Source organism: Grampus griseus (assembly GCF_964374135.1).
Source record: "Grampus griseus genome assembly, chromosome: 1".
Classification (NCBI taxonomy): Eukaryota; Metazoa; Chordata; class Mammalia; order Artiodactyla; family Delphinidae; genus Grampus; species Grampus griseus.
The window spans coordinates 167,545,650-167,561,118 of NC_139017.1; the positions used below are offsets into that span (position 1 = coordinate 167,545,650).

The 15,469-nt window shown below is 44.9% G+C and overlaps 1 protein-coding gene across 3 annotated transcripts in view; it reads left to right on the plus strand.

Moving 5' to 3' along the window:
• KIF17 (kinesin family member 17) overlaps positions 1-15,469 on the plus strand; it is a gene marked incomplete at both ends in the record, with an annotated part of 47,560 nt that overhangs the window by 31,571 nt on the left and 520 nt on the right. Inside the window, 4 exons of one of the 3 annotated variants that reach the window (XM_082679178.1) lie at positions 857-1,088; positions 11,415-11,673; positions 12,786-12,856; positions 14,715-14,832. In XM_082679178.1, coding sequence (XP_082535304.1) covers positions 857-1,088; positions 11,415-11,673; positions 12,786-12,856; positions 14,715-14,832 — 680 coding nt within the window. Of the gene's footprint in view, positions 1-856; positions 1,089-11,414; positions 11,674-12,785; positions 12,857-14,711; positions 14,833-15,469 lie in introns of all 3 variants that reach the window. The other 2 variants (XM_082679179.1, XM_082679180.1) reach the window with 2 other exon arrangements.

The following is a 15,469-nucleotide window of genomic DNA, read 5'->3' on the forward strand; positions in this document are numbered from 1 at the left end:
AGTTAGGGGTGGTGGGGGCAGAGGGAGGTGAGACAGGGAGGCCCTATGTGCCCCCGGGGCTTGGGCTTCATCCTGATGGGGACCCTACAAGGGTCTTAAGCAGAGCAGTGAATTGGATGTGACTCCCCTGAATCCTGGCTGCCGTCAAGCCGAGAACTGAGCCTGAAGCGGGTCTGGGCCTGGCTGCTCGGTTTGCGTGGTTCCGTCCTTTCCCTTCAGCAGGATCTCCTATCCTGTTATGAATCCTGGGAATGTCTTTAGTTACACTCCCCTTATGTCCCTTTGGAAAGAGGCAGAGTCTAAAATACCTCTGTTGTGCTTTATTAGAGAGTAGGGAGTTCTGCATAAGCCTTTGTAGTTATTTCAAATTTGTACTTTTAAAGGCAAAACTCTCAACATTTTTTTAGCATTTTAGATACAAATATTTAAAAAAACGAACTGTTCTTAATGTTCCCTGATTAAACATTATGCACTGACTGTATGGAACATTCTCCACAACCCAGGGATATTCTGATCCCTGAGGTTGCCTGGGAGCATGGCCGCGAGCCTGCCCTGTGGTGGCACCGTCAGTCCCAGGAGGCGGGAGGCGGGTGGAGCAGCTCTGGCTCCAGAGCGAGACTCTCGCCCTTCCTGTGGGGCAGAACCAGCTGGGTGGCTGAGCACACAGGCTTGGAGTCAGGGAGATCTGGCAGGAATGCCGGGTCTGATTCCGAGCCAGCAGCTTCACCTCTCTGGGCCTCAGTTTACGTGTCTGTGAAGTGGGGTTGTTGGAAGGAGTCGATGAGATCAGGCTGGACATCCAGTGCTCAGTGATCGGTAGACTGTGTCACGTTTGCTTTCTCCTCCACGAGGGCAGCTTGCAGCTGTTGGAGCAGCAGGTGGTCGGGGGCGAGCAGGCCAAGAACAAGGACCTGAAGGAGAAGCACAGGCGGCGGAAGCGGTATGCAGACGAGCGCAAGAAGCAGTTGGTGGCGGCCCTGCAGAACTCAGACGAGGACAGCGGGGACTGGGTGCTGCTCAACGTCTACGACTCCATCCAGGAGGAAGTGAGGGCCAAGAGCAAGCTGCTGGAGAAGATGCAGAGGAAGGTGAGGCCCTGGGCTCAGGCCGCGCCCCCGCTGGCCCCGCCCCCACACGCAGGCAACGCTGGGCAGGGCCTTCCCACCCGGTCTTGACACCTAAGTGTATGTATTCGGTACCTGCTGTATGACACACCCTATTCTGGAAGCTGTCACGGTGACAGATGCGTCTCTGCACTCTTGGAGCTCGCGTTCCAGGGGAAGTGTGTGTGTGTAAGAAACAACGTAGCAGAGAAAGAAGCAAGAGACTCTAGGGAGGGGTAGCCTGATGAAGAGAACGGGGGCGGGGGCAGGAGGTAGGGACGGCTTTATTTTTTTACTTTTTTTTAAGTACCAATGCCCAAATCACAAATGCAAAACTGAATTCATTTCCACAAAGTGAGTGCCCTGTGCAACCAGCACCCAGACGGAGGCACCGAGCATTAGCAGAACCCCAGAAGTTCCTGGGGCCACCGTAGATGGTGGGGACAGGGCCGTTCTGGTGGAGGTGGTGGGACCTGATGGAAGAGCTGTCTGGGCCGAGAGACCGTCCAGTGCCCGGAATGAGGTCCGAGGTTCGGGGAACAGAAAGGCAGCTACCTGGCTGAGCTTGGGGAGTGAGGACAAGAGGAGAATGAGGCTCTGCCATCTGTGACAGACACTTATATGTCCTTCAGAGCATCCTCCGGGTGACCTGGGCCTCATAATGTCCTCCTTGGCCACCTGCTCCCCCCCCATCCCCACTCAACACAGGCGACCTAGGGATCTTGCCAAAGCATAAAGATGATACTTTTTCCTCTTTAAACGTCTTTAGTTTTAAATTTTTCTTGGCTGTTTTCATGCCTTTTCTTAATACCCTTTATGTCCTTAGTTGAATTTGGTCTTTCTTGTACTTTGGTCTACATATCTTAAGTTTTTTAAAAATTCTTTCCTCGTTTTGTGTTAATGTCCCACTTGACGTCTTCCTCATTTTTGTCCATTTCAAGATTTTGGATTTCTGATTTGAAAATTTCACATCTGTGAGTGCTTGTTTAAGGAAACTTTGTCCACACTGGGGTACTGAGTTATATTTTTAATCCGTTTGGTTCCGTGTGCTTGTGCTTTGGGGGGAATTTTCTTCTGCTGAAATGCTGTGATTTTCATTTTCTGTATCTTATGGTAGCTTTGATTAGATACATCTGCTCTCTTCTGTTTACTTCATAATGTCTTGTTTTTCTGCACTCTCAGTGACAATTGAATGCAGACGTTGTTGGAGGATGGAGGGAACAAAAAGTACCCACCAAACTAAGATACCTTGGGACAGAAGAATGAGGCAAGCAGCTGCATATAATCAATGGATCCGTTGATTATAGGGTGCGGTACTCACAGGGTGGGACTGGGCAGGTGACAATTCGGGAGCATTCGCAGCTGCGCTCCGCAGCACCGAGGGGGCGTTGGGACAATTCTGTATTTACGTAGCGTGTGGGGGTAGGTACTTGAAAACAGGAAGAGCACTTTTAAATCAAGATTTATGAATGGGTAACTAGTCTTGTGCGCAGTGGGAATACGTCAGGGAAGGTCTTCGTCATTGTTTGGAGACTACCAGAGCATAGAGGCTACCTGGACCTCATCATAATTAAACAATATCTATGAACTACAAAGCCCCACACAGAAGAGATTTACTACCCTGTACAGCCCTAGGTAGGGTCCGTGAAAGGACAGGAGGAACTGAACGAGCCCAGGATGGCATCAGTTATGCTAACAGCCATACAGAGGTAAAGGTTCGGGGTGCCTAGCTGGGCTTTCCTATTTGATAGCACGCTCTTCTGGCCGTACGGAAGCGCAGCTTTACATAGAGCTTTTCATTAGTGTCCTATGGCTGCTGTAGCAAATTACCACACATTTAGTTGCCTGAAACAACACAAATATATTATTTCACGGTTCTGTAGGTCAGATTCCAGGTACAGCGTGGCTTGGTTTCTCTGCTTAGAATTCCACAAGGCTGAACTGAAGGTATGGCAGGACTGCATTTCTTTCTGGACGTCCTAGGGGAGAATCCATCTGCAGGTTGCTGACAGAATTTATTGCTATGTGGCTGTAGGATTGAGGTTCCCATCTCCTTGCTGGCTGTCAGCCATGGTCATTCTCAGTTTCTGGAGGCAGCCGGCATTTCCTGGCACCTGTCCCCCTTCAAAGACAGCCTGGACGATAGAGTCCCTCTCCTGCTTCCAATCCCTTTTTTTTAAAATGGATTTAAAAAAAAAATTTATTTATTTTATTTATTTATTTTTGGCTGCATTGGGTCTTCATTGATGCACGTGGGCTTTCTCTAGTTGCTGCGAGCAGGGGCTGCTCTTCGTTGCGGCGCGTGGGCTTCTCATTGCATTGGCTCCTCTTGTAGTGCACGGGCTCTAGGCGCGCGAGTTCAGTAGTTGTGGCGCACAGGCTTAGTTGTTCCGCGGCATGTTGAATCTTCCTAGACCAGGGCTTGAACCCGTGTCCCCTGCATTGGCAGGCGGGTTCTTGACCACTGCACCACCAGGGAATCCTGCTTCCAATCTCTTTGACTCTCCTCCTAACTTACTTCTGTGAAGCCTCCCTTCCAATGCACCTCTTCTGCCCATCTCTCTGCCCCCCTCTCCCACACTTGATTACCTTGGACCCACTCGATAATGCGGGATAATCTCCCTATTTTAAAGTCAATTGATTTAATAACATTAATTCCATTTGCAAAGTCCTTTCTGCCGTTTAAGATAACATATTCACAGGCATAACACCAGGGGATGAAAATCATAGGGGCAAAAATCTTGCCTTCCAAAGCAGTTTTTTTTATTATTATTTAATTATTTAATTAATTAATTATTTTGGTGAGAGGGGCCATTGCTTCTTTTGTAATTTTCTCTTATTTCTGCAGGATTTTTAATTTCCACTTCAAGGGGCATCTCCCACTTCTAAGTGCTCTCTAAGTGACCTCCAGAGCAGTGCCTTAGAGAGACTAATAGTTTGAGTCCTGCACACATTTCAGTCTGTCCTATCAATTTCCCAATGTCAGATCTGTTTTCAGTGTTTTCCCACCGTCAGAGTGGGGCTTTCTCTTTGGGGAGTGATTTAACTGCCTTCTGTCACCTTGTCCTTCCACTCCATGCTTTCCTGGGTGCCCTCCACTTATCCCCCTGTGGGGTGGGCTAGGAGCTGTCTGCTGAATTTATTGGTAATTTGAAGCTTCTAGTGTTTTCTGTCTCCCAGTCAGTGCCTGGGCTCAGGATGGTTTTATCTTTTCTCCTCATTGTTCTGTATGTTTTTCTGAGGCTCTCTGGGGAGATTCAGATTTAGGTATCTGTGTATATATTTTTAAAATATAAACAAACGTGTGTGTGTGTGTGTGTGTGTGTGTGTGTGTGTGTGTGTGTACACCCGTCCCTCTCCCCATACATATTCTCCCCCTTCTTGGATGAAAGTAGGTACAATACACACTTCCCCCACCTAGCTTTTTTTTTTTTTTTCACATAATGATATATCCTGAAGATCACTCTATAGCAATATCTAGAAATATTCCTCATTCCTTTTTACTGCTACATGGTACTCCACCGTGAGGCTGTATCATTGTTTACTCAAAAGTCATGATGGGTGCTTCCCTGGTGGCTCAGTGGTTGAGAGTCTGCCTGCTGATGCAGGGGATACGGGTTCGTGCCCCGGTCCGGGAAGATCCCACATGCCGTGGAACCTGTGCTCTACAACGAGAGGCCACAGCAGTGAGAGGCCCGCGTAACGCAAAAAAAAAAAAAAAAAAAAAAAAAAAGTCACGATGGACATTTCCGATCTTTCGCTACAATAAGGGGTGCTCTAGTGAATAATCTGTGCATACTACTTTTATATTTTTGGTAGATTCTTTTGGAATCAATTCCTCCAACTGGGATTGCTGGGACAAAGAGTAAATACATGTGTGATTTTGCTATATATTGCCAACTTCCCTCCATGGGGGCTGTGTCCTTTTGTGCTTCCACTAGCACGCATGTATGTGTTTTCTCACAGCCTCACCAACAGGTTATACTGAAAATTTTTTGGATTTTTGACATTCTGATAGACAAGAAGTAGTACCTCAGTGTAGTTTTCTTTTTTTAAAAAAATATGGAGTCCTCACATTATCCCCCCTAGATTTATTTATTTATTGGCCACGCTGCACAGCACGCGGGATCTTAGTTCCCTGACCAGGGATGGAACCCACGCCCCGTGCAGTGGAAGCACAGAGTCTTAACCACTGGACCACCAAGAAAGTCCATAGTTTCCTTTTTTACATTAAGAAAAATTGAGATATAATTGACATATAACATTATATTGGTTTCAGTATAGAACATAATGATTATTCGTACATATTGTGAAATGATCATCACAATAAGTCTAGTTAACATGCATCACCTCACACAGTTACAAATTCTTTTTCTTGTGATGAGAACCTTTAAGATCAACTCTCTTAGCAACTTTCAAATATGCAACACAGTGTTATTAACTGTAGTCTCCATGCTGTGTGTTACATTCCCAAGACATTTATTTTATGACTCAGTGCAGTTTTAATCTGCATTTTTTATACTGTGAGCAAGGTTGAGTATTTTTTCATATGTTTTAGGGATGTTTGCAGGTTTTATTCTCGGAACTGTGTTCACAGGATGGTGGTTCTTTTTCTTCTCTACTTGTAGGAGCTCTTTATATAGAAGTAGTATAATTTATATTAGCGATATTAACTGTTGGTCTGTGAGATAAGTTGGAAATCTTTTTTCTTCTAGTTTGTTATTATCACTTTTTACTATGCTTTATGGTATTTTTCCATAAAATTTTTTTTGGTCAAGTTGAGTAACTTTTAAATTATTGCATGTAGATTTTGAGTCATAGCTGGAAATCTTCACTTGTGTTTTCTCCTAGAACTTGTATGGGGTTTTTTGTTTTTTGTTTTTACATTTAAATCTCTGATCCACTTGGAATTTATTGTGGTGCACGTGTGAGGAGCTGATTCAATATTATCTTTTGCACCATTTTTTGAAAAGTCCATTTACTCTCCACTGACTTCAGTGCTGTTCTTTTGTATCCTAAGTTTCTGTAAGTTTCTGTACAGATACAGTTTCTGTATCTGTAAGTTTCTGTATGTACTTAGATGTATTTCTGGATTTTCTGTTCATTTCTCTTGCTCTGTCTGTGCATGGACCAGTGTCAGCTACTTTGTTTAAAATTCTGAGGCTTTATAACCTGTTTTATAATCTCATAATCCTCGCTTAGTGATTTTCTTTTCCAGGTTTTACCTGGCTATTCTTTCTTGTTTGCTTCCCCCACCCCAAATGAACTTTATAAACAATTGGGTTAGCTCAAAAGAAAAAGAAAAAAGCAGGTGGAATTTTGGGGAGAATTATGTTATATTTATAAGTTAGCTTGGGAGTATTGACATTTTTATGAAGTTGAGTTATCCTGTTCAGGAACATCCATGGCATATCTTTCTATTAGTTCAAATCAATTGTTATGTCACTCAGGAGAATTTTATAGATTTCCTCATATAGGTTTTAGACATATCTTGTTAGTTTTACACTTAGGTATTTTATTTTATTTGCTTTCCTCTATGGGGTATCCTTCTCCATTATAACTTTTTAAAAAAAAATAAATTTTATTTATTTATTTTTGGCTGCGTTGGGTCTTCATTGCTGTGCACGGGCTTTCCCTAGTTGCAGTGAGCGGGGGCTACTCTTTGTTTCGGTGTGCAGTCTCCTTATTGCAGTGGCTTTTCTTGTTTCAGAGCACAGGCTCTAGAGTGCAGGCTCAGTAGTTGTGGCGCACGGGCTTAGTTGCTCCGCGGCCTGTGGGATCTTCCTGGACCAGGGCTAGAACCCGTGTCCCCTGCATTGGCAGGCAGATTCTTAACCACTGTGTCACCAGGGAAGTCGTCCCCTCCATTATATCTTCTAACTGGATTTTGTTTGTGAAATGAAGACTATTGGCTGACAAAGGTATTTTAAAAAATCATTATGAAATAGAAGAGAACACTTCTCAACTCTTTCTATGGGGCCAGTAACTCCTGATACCAAAACCAGACAAAGACATAACAAGAAAACTATAAACCAATATTTTAATGAATATAGATAAAAAATGCTCTACAAGATACCAGCACACCAAATCTAGCAACATATCAAAAGGATTATACACCATGCTGAAGTGGGATTTATCCCAGGAATTCAAGGTTGGTTTAGCATCCAAAAATCAATTAATGTAATATCAATAGAATAAAGGACAAAATCTACATGATCATCTTAATAGATGCAGAAAAAGCATTTAACAAAATTCAAAACCTGTCATGATAAAAACACTCAGCAAACTAGGAATGGAAGGTAACTTCTTCAGCCTGATAAAGGGCATGAAAAACTCACAGCTAACATCATACTCAGTGGTGAAAGACAGAATGCTTTTCCCTTAAGATCAGAAACAAGAAAAGGGTACTTGCTCTTACAACTTCTGTTCAACATTGGACTGGTGGTTCTAGCAAGGGCAGTTAAGCAAGAAAGTGAAATGAAAGGCATCTAGATTGGCAAAGAATAGGTAAAACTATCTCTAGTTGCAGATGACATGATCTTTATATATAGAAAATCTTAAGGAATCCACTAAAAAAATCTACTGGAATCAATGAACAAGTTCAGCAGGATACAAGATCAATAAGGAAAAAGCAGTTGTATTTTTGTACACTTGCAATGAATAATCTGCAAATAGATTTAAGAAAACAATTTCATTTACAATACATCAAAAATAATAAAATACTTAGGAAAAATTTTTTTAAATAAATTTATTTATTTTATTTATTTATTTTTGGCTGCGTTGGGTCTTCGTTGCTGTGTGTGGGCTTTCTCTAGTTGCGGAGAGTGGGGGCAGCTCTTTGTTGCAGTGCACGGGCTTCTCATTGCGGTGACTTCTCTTGTTGCAGAGCACGGACTCTAGGCACGTGGGCTTCAGTAGTTGTGGCTCACAGGCTCTAGAGCGCAGGCTCAGTAGTTGTGACGCACGGGCTTAGTTGCTCCACAGCATGTGGGACCTTCCTGGACCAGGGCTCGAACCCGTGTCCCCTGCATTGGCAGGTGGATTCTTAACCACTGCACCACCAGGGAAGCCCAGGAAAAAGTTTTACAAAAGAAGTACAAAACTTATATTCCAAAAACTATAAAACATTGTTGAGAGAAATTAAGAATACCTAAATAGAAACTTCCCTGGCGGTCCAGTGGTTAAGACTCTGCACCTCCCCTGCAAGGGGCATGGGTTCGATCCCTGGTCAGGGAACTAAGATACCCTGTATGCTGCGCAGCGTGACCAAAAAAAAAGAGAGAGAGAGAGAGAAAAGGATACCTAAATAAATGGAAAGATATACCATGTTCATAGATTGGAAGACTTAATTTTGACAAGATGGCAATACTTCTCAAATTGATCTGCAGATTTCAAGGCAAGCACTCTCAAAGAACCAGATGGCTTCTTTGAAGAAATTGACAAGCTGATCTTAAAGTTCATATGGAAATTCAAGGGACTCAGAATAGCCAAAATAATCTTGAAAAGAACAAAGTTGGAGGACTCATACTTCCTGATGCAAAATTTACTACAAAGTTACAGTAATCAAGGCTGAGTGGTACTGGTGTAAAGACAGACATATGGAATCAGTGGAATGGAACTGCGGGGTCTAGAAATAAACCTCACATTTACAGTTAGTTGATTTTCAACAAGGGTGCCAAGATGATTCAATGGAGAAAGGATAGTCTTTTCAACAAATGATGCTGGGACAACTAGATACCCACATGCCAAAGAAAGATGCTGGACTCCAACCTCATGTAGTATACAAAAATTAACTCAAAATGAGTCAAAAACCTAAATAGAAGAGCTAAAAACTATAAAACTCTTAGAAGAAAATGCAGGTTTAAACCTTTATTACCTTTAATTAGGTAATGCTTTCTTAGGTATGATACCAAAAGCACAAACAACAAAGGAATAAAAGGTAAATTGGACTTAATCAAAATTAAACTTTTGTAGGAATTCCCTGGCGCTCCAGTTGTTAGGACCCCACACTTTCACTGCTGAGGGCCCAGGTTCAATCCCTGGTCAGGGAGTTAAGATCCTACAAGCCACAGGGCACAGCCAAAACACAACAAAGTAAAACAAAAAAAGAACCAGCAGGTATTTAAAAACAATTAAACTTTTGTGCTTCAAGGAACACTATCAAAAAAGAGAAAAGACATCTCACAGAATGAAAGAAAATATTTTCAAATCATATAGTATGATAAGATGCTTGCATCTAAAAAATATTTTAAAAACTTACAACTCAAGAATAAAAAGACCACCCAATTTTTAAATGGGCAAAGGATCTGAACAGACATTTCTCCAAAGAAGATATACAAATGGCCAATAAACACATGAAAAGATGTTCAACATCATTAGCCATTAGGGAAATGCAACTCAAACCCACAGTGAGATACCATCTCATACCCACTGGGATGATTGTAGTAAAAAAGACATACAATAACAAATGTTGGTGAGGATGTGGAGAAACTGGAGGCCTCATATACTGCTTTGAAAAATAGTCTGGAAGTTCCTCAATTGCTTAAACATAGTGTTACCATATGACCCAGCAGTTACAATCAAGAACAACAAAAATATATCCACACAAAAAATTGTACACTGATGTTCATAGTCGCATTTTTTATTATAGCTGCAAATGAAAACAATCATGAATGAAAACATAATGTGATATATCCACACAATGGAATATTATTTGGCAGGAAAAGGAATGAAGTACTGACATGTTCTACAACATGGATGAACCTTGAAAACTCTATGTTCATTGAAAGAAGCCAGATACAAAAGACCACATGTTGTATGATTACATTTATATGAAATGTCCAGAATAAACATATCGGTAGAGACAGAAAGTAGACTGGTGGTGATGATTGTACAACTCTGAATATGCTAAAAGCCACTGAATTGTATACTTTATTTATTTATTTTTTTTTGTGGTATGTGGGCCTCTCACTGTTGTGGCCTCTCCCGTTGCGGAGCACAGGCTCCGGACGCGCAGGCTCAGCGGCCATGGCTCACGGGCCCAGCCGCTTCGCGGCATGTGGGATCTTCCCGGACCGGGGCACGAACCTGTGTCCCCTGCATCGGCAGGCGGACTCCCAACCACTGTGCCACCAGGGAAGCCCTATTTTTCATTTTATTTTATTTTTTGGCTGTGCTGCATGGCTTGTGGGATTTTAGTTCCCTGCTAAAGGATTGAACCCAGGCCCTTGGCAGTGAGAGCGTGGAGTCCTAACCCCTGGACCACCAAGGAATTCCCAAATTGTACACTTTAAATTGGTGAATTGTATGACGTGAACTATATCTCAATAAAACTGTTATAAAAATCATTGTGAATGGTTACAAATGTACAATAATATATTAAGATTGTTACCATGAATGCCGTGTATCTACTATCTAGCTACATTCATGGAGCATAATTAATTTAATTGAAGGCCCTGTGTACCCACCCCTCCCTGATGGCTGTGTCCTACCAGACATCCTGTGTTCTCAGTTGATTACATGTGACTATCATTCCCATGAATTTATTTTTAAATTTTTAAAAAAATTTATTTTATTTATTTATTTATTATTATATTATTATTATAACTTATTCCCATGAATTTAAAACAGTCTTCTTTACTAATCAAACTGCCCCTGCTCTTTGAGGAAACAGATTGTGCCAAGGTGTCTTGGGGTTCAGGGAGGGCCTGGTTGGAGTTGGGAGTCCCCATGCTTAGGGGGCTATGGAGGGCCAGTCTGGCAGACCTGATCAAAAAAATCTGGAACCCATGGTTAAATCAAGGTGGGTCTGATTCTTAAGTCTGGTGTTTGTCACATCATAACAGGATTGTGCCAGTGGAAGAGCAAGGACTGTTGAGTCTGAGAATTTATGCCTACTGCTTCTTTAGATAAAGAGTTTGTACAGTTCTCTGAGATCCTGTAGGACTGTGGTGACTACAGTGTTATGTGTGGAGCCTTCTAAAAGGTTCCTGAATAAAATGTATGAGTGTGGGATAGAGACTGAGGGCTGGCAGTGGGGGTTGATGATAAGCCTCTCTTGCTGCTTTCTGCAGGGCTGTGGACCCTGTAGGTGCTCATTTAAACACTGAGTGGAGAGGTGGGAGGGAAGGTGAATGAATCAATGGAAGGATGACAGGACAGACGGTGGAGATCAGAATGGATGGGTGAGTGGATCAGTGAGCAGAGGATGAGTGGCTGGCCGGAGGGGCAGGGAGCGGATGCAGAGGTCAGATGGATGGTGAAATGTGTCGATGTCTTTCCTCCTCACTGCTTGTCATTCCTTGTTTTTAGCTTCGGGCGGCAGAGGTGGAGATCAAAGATCTGCAGTCAGAGTTTGAGCTAGAGAAGATCGATTACTTGGCCACCATCCGTCGGCAGGAACGTGACTTTATGCTCTTCCAGCAGCTCTTGGAGCAGGTGCAGCCCCTGATTCGCCGGGACTGTAACTATAGCAACCTGGAGAAGATAAGGCGCGAATCCTGCTGGGATGAGGATAATGGCTTCTGGAAGATCCCCCAGCCCATCATCATAAAAACCAGCCTCCCAGTAGGTCAGGAACTTTGCTGCGCTGCCCCTCAGCAGTTGTCCCCGCCCTTCTCCACAGTTTGCCCTCCTGCAGGCTGACAGGTGGCCATGCACCTCTCCCTGCTGGCTGTGGGTACAGCAGACATGTGACTCTGGGTACCCAAAATGTTGGGGACCTAAGAGTCAGACAGATGTGGGTTGGAATTCTGGCTCCACCATTCCCTGTGTGACCTTTTGGGGACTCAGTGCCCTCCTCTGTGAAATGGGGATTAATAACAGCACTTTCCTTAAAGATTGCTGGGTGGCTTAAAATGTGTTAGTACCTGTAAGACCCTTAGAGCCACGCCTGGCGCATTTTAAACGTGTGGTACATTTTCTTATCATGATCATCATTGTCATTATTTCATCCTGCAATGACCCTGTGAAGGACAAAGATGTTTTACACCTGTTTTACATATAAGGAATCTCAGGGAATGTAAGTGACTTATCCAAAATCACAGTCATAGCGGTGAGTTGTAGGCCAGGGACAGAAATGAGCTGTTCAGAGTTTCAGGCCTGGTTCACCTTCTGCTTTTGCCACTGACCTCCTATGTGACCTTATGTTGGTCACTGTCCCTCTCTGGGCTTTGGTCCCCTGATCTTCACAAAGAAAGGGTTGGAAAAGATGATCTTGAAGGCTCCCCCACCTCCACTGAGTCAGAGTAGGGCCAGACTTGCGGTGGATCCTCTCCAGCCACGTGCTGGCTCTGCCCATTCAGGGAGCAGCAGGCTCCTGCATCCCACGGGGCCGGCACCGGTCCTCACCTGGTCAGAGGGTATCCATCCAGGTCCTACATCTCTGACGATCGCGGATGGCACTGGCACCATCCCTACTGAAACTCCAGCCGCCCCATTTCCCACAGTCTGCAGGCAGAGTAGCCTTTCTCCCTGCGCCCACCTGCTCTCTAGCCTGGAGGCAGTGGAGTGGCTTCTTTGGTCTGAGCCCTCCTATTGTCTGTTTCCCAAAGCCATCCCCTTGCTTGGGCTGGGAGGTGTCCTCCCCTGGCTCCAAGCCTGAGCCAGGCCTGAGCGCCCAGCCCCCTGTCCCTCTGGCCCTCATTCCAGGCAGCAGTGACCGCAGCTTCTGTTTTCTCATAGCAGTTTCAACAGGGCTACAGAACAGATCAGCCCGCAAAACCTCCACAGCGGACAACAGTGAACCAGGCACGGTAAGGTCTCTGGGAGAGCGAGGGGAGAGCTGGCACCGGGCAGGCTTGGCCCCCAAGGTGCAGTGCGTCAGTGCTGCTGTAGAAACTGGACTCTGTTTCTGTCCACCTCATGATTAAAGTAGGGGGCTGAGCCAGGACTCTTTCTGTGTAATTCTTTGCACCCAGACCCTCCACACCCTCTGGCCCTCATTCAAAAGCCCTTTATGTGCATAAAGACCAGAGGAAAAGCAGGGGTTCAAGGCAGCCCACCCTGCTGGTGAAGGGCAGAAGCTTCAGCTTCAATCCCAGTGACCAAGGAGTTCATTCTGGTTCCCTTGGTCCCAGCTGGTACCCTTGGACTGAAAGCGTCCTCAGAGTTGCCATAAACAGTCATTGGGATTCTAAAGTCACTTTATTTCATATCTCCCTTGTTTTGTATTACAACAAATATATATCCTTAAAGGAGAGGTCAGCAAACTTTTCCCTAAAGGACCAAACAGTAAATATTTTAGGGTCTGGGGGCCACATGGTCTCTGACACAACTACTCAACTCTGCCATGACAGCACAAAACCAGCCATACGCAATATGTAAACAGATGAGCACAGCTGCGTTCCAGTAAAACTTTACAAGAACAGTCTGTGGGCCAGATTTGGCCCATAGGCTGTAATTTGCTGATCCCTGCCTTAAACCATTACAGATATTTTGGAAAACCTACACGGAAAATACGTTTGCAATCACGATAAGGCCACTCATAGGTTAATGAATTCCAGCTAAGCATCTCCTCCTGAGCAACTCAGGCTGGTTAAAGCTCTGACCGGCTGCTTTTGATGCCTTAACTTTGTAAAAAAAAAAAAAAAAAAAGTGTTGTTGTTCCTGAAACAACCATTCTTAACCTGGGACCACAAATGGGTTATATTAGAATGCTTTTAGTTCCAGTAAGCAAACTAGGGAATTTATTGGTTCATGTTAAGTGCACCAGTTTCAGGCATGGCTGGATCAAGGGGCTCAACCAGTTCTGGTTCTGTGTGTTTCTTGACCTTTTGGCTCTGTCTCACTTGGAATCCTAGGTTTGGACTCAGGCAGGCTTTCTCCATGTGGCAGGAAAGATGGCTGCTAGCAATTGGTGATCCAATAGGAAGAGAGACCTGGTCTTTTAGAGCATCTTTAAACAAGTGCTTGCGGCAAGATTCTGATTGGCTCTGCCTGGGTCATGGGCCTACGCTTGGACCGATGACTATATCCAGAAGATGTAGTTCTGTGATTGGCCTAGGCTGGGTCACATGTCCAGCTGTGCAGCAAGGGGATGGGCAGGTGGGATGGTGATATTCGGGTGCTGTGAATGAGCACCCCACCAGGGCCATGTCAAGGGGGAGAAGGTAGTTCCCTGAAGGAAGAGATTCAGGCTGAAGAAAAGAAATCCACTATAGCAGTGAAAAATTCTAGTCCTTGGCGATGAAAATGTTGGGACTCCAGTTCTCACGGTCAGAAGTGAGCTCATGAGCTGAGCACTGTATTACCTATTCTATGAACACATTGTGATGGGCTTAAGGGTGTGTAGTATCGTGCTTGCCCCGATGGACCTTGTTGTGAGCTTTGCAGGAGGAACAAGGCCCTTCGCGTCCCAAGGAAGATGGGGGTGGAAGGTGGGGAGGAGCACATGTAGGCCTGGCTGGTGACTGTGACCCTTTTGCCCCGAGCTGCCTAGATCCCACCGCAAGTGTCTGGGGTCTGAAGTGTAGGGTACACCAACGTGGGCAGTGAGGTTCAGGGCAGCCCTGCCACCCAGGCTGGCAGAGCCTGCTGAAGCCTGGGTAAGGGCCCAGGTAAGAACTGCACAAGCAAGGGGTCTTAACCTGTAAGGATTTGGAATCTCAGCAGGAAGAAGACCGCTACAGGCTGATGCTCAGTCGGAGTGACAGTGAAAACATCGCCAGTAACTACTTCCGGCGCAAGCGGGCCACCCAGATCCTCAGTGCGGATCCCATGAAGAGCCTCGGTGAGTGCCGTGCCCACCTCCTGTCCTCCAGGCCCTCCCTGAGAGCTCTGGAGGATTTGGAGTCACACAGGCCTGGGTCAGAAACCCCTTTCCCTCTCTGAGCCTCAGTTTCCTCAGCTGTAAACTGAGGGGGATATGCCTTCTCCTCAGGATCAGGTGAGATGAGGTGGGAAGTGCTCAGTACACGGCCTCCCCTTTCCTCCCCCGCTCTGTCCATCTCCCGGTGGGGAGGTGCTGAGTTGGATCCTGTGTCTCCCTGACACGCAGAAGGTGCACAGCACACAGCTTGGGCCCCGGCCTGGAGTTGTCTGGGACTTGGTCACTTGCCACCAGCTTCCTCAGTTGCCAGTGTGGTGACTTTCTCCCACTGAGCCAAGTGCGGGCAAACAGGACCACAAAAGCAAAACACACTTTTACGAGCAAGAATCAAAAATCACTTTGTTCCTCTGCTTTTAAAACTAAAATCAAAGACCACAGAGCTTCTAATAAAATACCAATAAAAAGCAAATCTCAGTTCTACACAGAGGTTATTTGAGAGACAGAATGGGTGGAGTTGAGGAATAAGGAGGGAAAAGCTGGACAGGAAAGAAACTGACATCAGTTGAGTAGTTGGCATCATGCCCATGTTGCAGGTGAG